This window comes from Sinocyclocheilus anshuiensis, unplaced genomic scaffold (genome assembly GCF_001515605.1).
Source record: "Sinocyclocheilus anshuiensis isolate Anshui unplaced genomic scaffold, SAMN03320099.WGS_v1.1 scaffold893, whole genome shotgun sequence".
Taxonomy (NCBI): domain Eukaryota; kingdom Metazoa; phylum Chordata; class Actinopteri; order Cypriniformes; family Cyprinidae; genus Sinocyclocheilus; species Sinocyclocheilus anshuiensis.
Window position 1 is genome coordinate 915,190 of NW_015555766.1, and position 7,027 is coordinate 922,216.

The following is a 7,027-nucleotide window of genomic DNA, read 5'->3' on the forward strand; positions in this document are numbered from 1 at the left end:
TATTATAATGAGATCCCTTTGCCACGTCACCAAGGGAGCGAAATCAGACGCGCTCGTTTTCTCAGACACCTGCAGAAAAAGGCTTACCTAAACAAATTGATTGGGTTAATCTTTTTCACGTTTCCTTGGTTGGTAGATGCACCTGGGACCTGATTATAGCACTTTAAACCTGGAAAAGTCAGATTTTCATGATATGTCACCTTTAACACTGTTGATCTTTTATGGAGCACCATTTAATGCTATGTTGGTGAAATGAATAACAGAAAAGGCTGGGGATTAGTTTTCAGTAGTGAATGCCATTAGTTGATGTCTTTTTTAGTTATATACAATAACAAAAACAATAACACAATAAAATAACAATACTAAATACCACTGCTAATACATTTATTTTGTTGTAATTTTGAAAATTACGTGACCTCGTAATTACTCAGTCAGAAAAAAATGTGCAAAAACTTTACCTCTGGGGTACAGTAGCTTGTCTCTGTGGCAGTATCCTCACCGTTGGCGTTGCATGATTAGTGACGAGCGCGGAGACAAAACAAAACGCCGATCACGGATTAGAAGCACAAAACGAGGATTTGTAAAGAAAAATGTTGGAGGATTTCGATATAATCCAAGAGGGGACTGGTTTTTCTTTGCTAAAGTAAGGAAACGTTGTTTCCTTTGCTCCTGCATTTCTCAGAGGCCCGCGCACGACGCATACGTCTTACGTCATCTGCCTGAACGTCTTCTGTGTACCACAGTCAGCGGAAGTGAGAAAAAAAGTGTTTATTACATTTGAAATATGGATATTTATCTTACAAAAATGCATGGATTCGCTACAGGAGGCCTTTATTCACCCCCCGGAGCCGTGTGAGGGACGTTTTATTACGGATGCACGCACTTTATTTCACGTCTTCTGAACTGTTGACAACCAACACCCGCTTACCCCCATTGAAAGGCTTGGAAGGGCAAGGACAATTTTTAATATAACTCCGATTGGACTCGTCTGAAAGAAGAAAGTCACACACACCTAGGATGCTTTGAGGGTGAGTAAAGCACAGGCTAATTTAAATTTTTGGGTGAACTAACCCTTTAACAAGAATGAACACAGTTGTCTGACATTCAGTTATAGAGCAATTTGCACTATATATTGTTACTTAAGACTAGATTGCAAATGAATGTTGAGAAATGGGCTTCAGTGTGCTTTGTCATTGCCTGCAAAAAAATAATGCATTGTGCACACACATAAACCCTCAGTGCTGAAATAGTTCACTACTGCACACACACACACACACAAAACCATAAATAGCCAGATGATTGTTTTAAAAACGTTATTCTCAACTTCCACAGGACCACACAGCTATTCAGTTAAATTTGGCCATAGCTATATTCCTTAACACTGATAGGCCCAACAGAGGCTCTCTCCCACCATAGATCTGAAGAACAAACAAATTGTGAGAAAGAATCTTACATAATAATAATAATAATAATTGGGGTCTTAGTTTATACCTGTAAGAAGCTGATCACTTCCACTCCTGATGCTACAGGTTGTGTTGCAGCAGCCACACACCTGGTCAGAGTCATCTGCAGAAACCCACCTGCCAAACAAACAATAATTACTTGCACAGCCTCATTTACGCTAACATCTTGAGTCTTGGTTAAAGGGGTCATATGACGCGATTTCAATTTTTCCTTTCTCTTTGGAGTGTTACAAGCTCTTGGTGCATAAAGAAGATCTGTAAAGTTGCAAAGACTAAAGTTTCAAATCCAAAGAGATATTCTTTATAAAAGTTAAGTGTCAGCCACACCTACCTAAAACGGCTCGTTCTAACACGCCCCCACATACCTACGTCACTATCTGGGAAGATTTGCATAACGCAGCCCAAATGTTCACGCAAAGAAAGAAGGCATAACTTTTATTCTCGCTGTTGTATTGTTGTTTGCATGTGATGTAGACCTGCAAAGACAGTTGTTCGCACACTATGGCAGCATATCCAGTGGCGTAACTTTTTTTAAAACGTGGGTGGGACAGGAGTGAGTGTGTGTGTCAAGGCAGTCACCACAACTGGTGAATTTAACGGTGTTTGGATACCAAACAATCCTGAATTTAGTCCTTACCTTGGATACTGACAATCAATACTAACCTCTGCTCCTGACAATAGGACCACCATATGAAGCCTCTTGTGGAGTGTAGATGATGAAGAACGTATAGACAAGCTAATTTTCAGTCACCTAAAGGGTTAGCAGTGTAAGTGTTGCTCACAGAAACCTACACACACACACACACACACATAAAACAATCATAACATCACTATTGGTGTGCTGCCACGTGCATGCAGTTCCAACTCAAAGATGAGCACTTGAGCAGAAGGAGCCTCCCAGTGTAAAAACAGAGGGCATTAGTAGTTAGTTGTCCAGTGCCAAAGAAGTCTTTCAACACTTCCACATATATTGAATTCTCCCTGCATTGAGCCGCTACACTGTTGGCAGGGACAGGATAGCACAACTCAACAGGAACATCTGGCTGCTGTGGTTCTTCTGGTAGGCTTGGAAAACTCCATGTCAGTTTTGCCACTGGACCCAGCAACAGCTCTTTTGACTGAACACCCAAAAGATCTTGAGAAGACTTTCCATAGTCACTCCTGATGGGCATCCACACTGGAAACCTTGTTTTTTTTAGTACAGAACTCTTAGGGTCATATTTTGAAGAACTCTGAGACATCCTGGTTTCAGGCTGCAGTGAACCTTGTGCTGGTTGCTTCAGATAAACCAACAACAAACACCAATAACATCCCAAATACTGCTTGCCTCAACCCCATTGGCATTTTTTGAATCACAAACATAGAATTTTTTTCTTCTTTTTAAAGAGGATTTATTTTGCAGTCTCCCTCAGTTTGGATGTAACCCAGCTGAATTAACTTATCAGTTGATTAGTGGAGTACTCTATGACTTTAGCTGGGTGTGTCCAATAAAGGAGATATACTGCTGGGGAGGCTCCAGGAACAGTTTGAAAACAGATTATACACAAGCAGCCCATTGTATTTTTTTTATTAATTTTTAGTCATTACATTTAAAAATGTTACCCCAAATATTTTATTGGAGGTTTAATTTACTGGTTTGGAAAAAGTATATACACACTTAAATTTTATACATTATATATCAGGGGTGTCAATCCACAAGCTCTGCAGAGTTTAGTTCCCATCCTGCTCCAACACAAAAACCATGTAGTTTTCAAATAAGCCTGAAGGACTTCAATTAGCTGGATCAGGTGCGTTTAAATACGGTTGAAGCTAAACAGCCATCGGTCAGACACACACACACACGGCAAGAAGGGTTTTAGTATGAATTGGGTATTTGAATCAGCTGCTTTCGAATGACAGACTGCAGAGAGCAAAGGGACTCAATTTGTGTTAACATAAGTGCGGATCCCCTCACACCAGACAAAAAAATAAAATAAAAAAAAACACACACAACTTGACTTAGTGCACATTGTGTTAACCTGCAAGCACGACTTTAAATTGACTGATAAAACCCAGATTTCAACACTCAAAAGGTACATAAATTCATCCAATCCAGTTAGGGCTTGCCAGCGTGATCTTACAGGGTAGCCTTGCAAATGTATCCAGTGACTCTTGTCTGGTATCAGGGACTTGCATTTGATGGCAACTAGCAAAAGCAAGATATGAGGCAATGCATGCATTTCTAGATGCTACATTATGCAGCAGTGAAGACCATTAAACTGGAAAGCCAGTTGACACCATACACTGATGCAGTGCTCACTTATTTTCATTGCATTCCAGATGGGTCCTTATCCAGTATGCAACAGAAACTCATGGTTGCCACTTAAGGCTTCTAGCACCATTTAGTCACCATGTACAAGAGGTCAACTGCTTTATACATTTGTACCCCAAATTGCTAGGTTACAGGGAGTTTGTAGTTCATACTGGAGAGCAGCAAAGCCACACAGAACGGGATACAAACAGTTGTAGACTTAAGACAACAACACTGATTAAGACTAAATAAATTTTATTTAATTTACAGAATTCACATGGCACTTCCAGTTATTTTCGGCCATAGCCATATTCCTTCACCTTAATGGGTCCAACAGATGCGCGATCCCACCACAGATCTGAGAAACAAACAAGCAGTGAGAAAAGCAGTGCATGGAGAGAAAAAGAATAAAAACAGATCCAGACCTTTAAGAATCTGATCGCTTCCACTTCTGGTACTACAGGTGGTGTCACAGCAGCCACACACCTGGTGAGAATCATCTGCGGACACCCACCTGACAAGACAAACCCTCAAGTTAAGGCAATCCCCCAAGTTAGCTGTACACTTACTTAGGGGGGGGGAAAAACACACCCATTAGCAGAGAACGAACAAGCTTTCTGTTCAGGACTTATTGGAGTAGGAGTAGTTGCTGCAGCCACTTTCAATATGCATGTGATGTAGACCTGCAAAAGACAGTGGTTTGTAGACCATTGTAGCATATTATACAAAGTGTTGCACAGCTTGTCACATACCAGTCCACTGTCTGCTTGATGGAACCTGAATGCTTCCAGCTGAAACTGCAGCTTATCACCTTGAGTTCGGGGCATAAAGCGAGACTTGGAGCCTGTGAGCTTGGCATCAACCAAGCACCTGGGAAAGGAACCCAGTTAGACCTCCTGCAGTACTTGCAGAGAGTGGGATTCATGAGGTGCACCACTTACCCATTGTTCTCAATAAAGGAGTATCTGGTGACAGACGCAACATCAGGGACTGTTGTAGCCACACAGCTGTCCACAAATACACGGATGGGAACATGGCTGTATGACTGCACAGACGCCTCAAAGTTTATGATATCACCCAGGAAGTACTGGTTAGAAGGTCTCTCGAATCGCCAGTCATCTGCAAAGATGCCTTTTAGCACAAGTCCACAAGCGTGTTATGAAACAGTTTGTTATACCAACCAGTCATGAGCCTGAGGGAGAAAACAAAGATCTCCTCTGCAACTTCAGAAGTGGCATATGGGATCCAAGTGGGCATTAAGGCATCGCTACTCACATTATGCTTTCTGCAGAGGAGTTAGATAGACAATCATTATATGGAGTTTAGTACATCCAGTAACCTTGAATCCTGCCCTCACCTTGAATAGTGACACTCGATACCAACCACCGCACTACTGCTCCTAACAATAGGAACACCATATGAAACCTCTTGTGGGGTGTACACAAGTTTGAACGTATAGACAAGCTCATCTTCAGTCACCTAAAGGGAGTAGAAGCATGTTGGTTACAGAAACCGGTCAGAACCATAAATGGTTAAGAGGGAAGGGAAAAAAAAAAAAAAAAACCCCACACACACACACCTCACCGTTAGTGTACAACCACATCCATGCAGTTCCGACTCAAAGATGAGCACTTGAGCAGAAGGGTCTTCTCCAGCTGCAGTACAGCCTCCCAGTGTAAAAGCAGATGACCTCAGTGGCTTCCCATTCCCAAAGAAGATTACGTATGCATAAGAAACTTTGAAGAAGAATACAGAAGGAAAGGTTGGAACTAGACAGTCTTTTGACCATGAAAAATTCATGTTTTTGGAAACAGAATAAGTGTAAAGAAGTTTTTGAATTTCTTTTGTAATGTAACAAGATAAAGAAAAAGTAAACATTTACAAGACAAGTTTTGGATTCACGCGTCAAATCCTTTGTGCCACACCTTAATGGAAATGGTGAAGAACATGGCTTGGATTGCCATTACAATATAGTCAAAAGACTTCTTCACATTGGAATTGCGTGAAGTGGAAATCAATTTGCCAGGATTGATGCTGCAAAGGTTACCGAAGAGGATTTTCAAGGATTATGATCATTACGTGATGTGTGAGCGGAACAAACCGCGAGTTTGGGATTATTGCGACGCACGGACGAAAGTGAAAGTAAACCAGGAGTCGAGTGCAGGGATTACCCGGGACCAGGGCAGAGTGGGACTCATTTTCAGCCCTGGAGTTTCATGCCTTAGACCGGCCCACTTTAATTTACGACTGAGCTATTAAAATAATTAAAACCTCAGTATATATAAGAAGCATCTTGAGGGAAGTTGTTCTTGATCTTTGAAAAATGTTATCCAGTAACTCGTTTTTCTATTTTCGAATATTTTAAGTGTTGAATGGTTATCATTAGCCTACGTTTAATTTTTCTAATAATTTAATTGAAAAATGACAACGAATTCTCCTAGAATTCACACTTTGCTTTCAGTTAACAGATCCATACGAATCATGCATGAAATAAAAGTTTATAAAGTCAAACGATAGCTTTGTGTGATTTACAGATGAACTTGCAAGTCTTTATTCATTCGAAGTGTTCAAGAATAGATTATCTTTGGTGCGGTAATGCGAGTTCATGATCCGATTCGTGAACAGATGATTCTTTTGATTAAATCTGTTAAATTAATCATTTATTTTGTTTAACGAAACCAGTGTGAATGGTTCACATTAAACTGGATAGACCTGGGGTGTGTTTCTCAAAAGCATCGTTAGCGAACTGTGTTTTTAAAATTACATTGAACTATAACGACATTAAGTTACTTGCGACCGTAGTTGGTTTGGGTAACGAGTCCTGTCAATTTTGACTCAGCGATTCTTTTGTGCTGATCGCTTCTCCATAGAGAGGATTATCAGTGAAGTAATCACTTAAAGGGGTCATATGATGTTGCTAAAAAGAACATTATTTTGTGTATTTGCTGTAATGAAATGTTTATGCGGTTTAAGGTTCAAAAAACACATTATTTTCCACATACTGTACATTTTTGTTTCGCCTCTATGCCCCGCCTTTCTAGAAAGCTCATTGGTCTGAAAAGCGAGGGCTGGACTCCGCTTCGTCCACGGTGAAAGCCGATCCACAGTGAGAAGTTGATGTATATCCTCAGCGACCAGCACGGATCAGCTCCAGACAAGACGAAGCAGATATCGGCCTCTTTTGGAAGGCCAAACAAAGTGGTTTTGCTTTCACAACGAAACAAACAGCACCTTCACGACATGGCGGCAGCGGCAACAACAATACTACAGCGAG

General features: G+C 40.9%; 1 protein-coding gene and 1 long non-coding RNA gene across 2 annotated transcripts in view; one reads left to right on the forward strand and one right to left on the reverse strand.

Annotated features, from left to right (window-relative positions):
• LOC107674154 (uncharacterized) overlaps window positions 1-2,590 on the forward strand; it is a 4,993-nt gene extending 2,403 nt beyond the window's left edge. Inside the window, exon 2 of the long non-coding RNA XR_001632484.1 lies at window positions 2,389-2,590. This is a non-coding gene — a long non-coding RNA (uncharacterized LOC107674154). The remainder of the gene's footprint in view (window positions 1-2,388) is intronic.
• Window positions 2,591-4,006: 1,416 nt separating this feature from the next.
• Window positions 4,007-7,027, reverse strand: part of LOC107674151 (zona pellucida sperm-binding protein 3-like) — a 15,738-nt gene continuing 12,717 nt past the window's right edge. Inside the window, exon 8 of the mRNA XM_016468052.1 lies at window positions 4,007-4,111. Within this exon, the coding sequence (XP_016323538.1) occupies window positions 4,044-4,111 (68 nt within the window). The 3' untranslated portion in view covers window positions 4,007-4,043. The remainder of the gene's footprint in view (window positions 4,112-7,027) is intronic.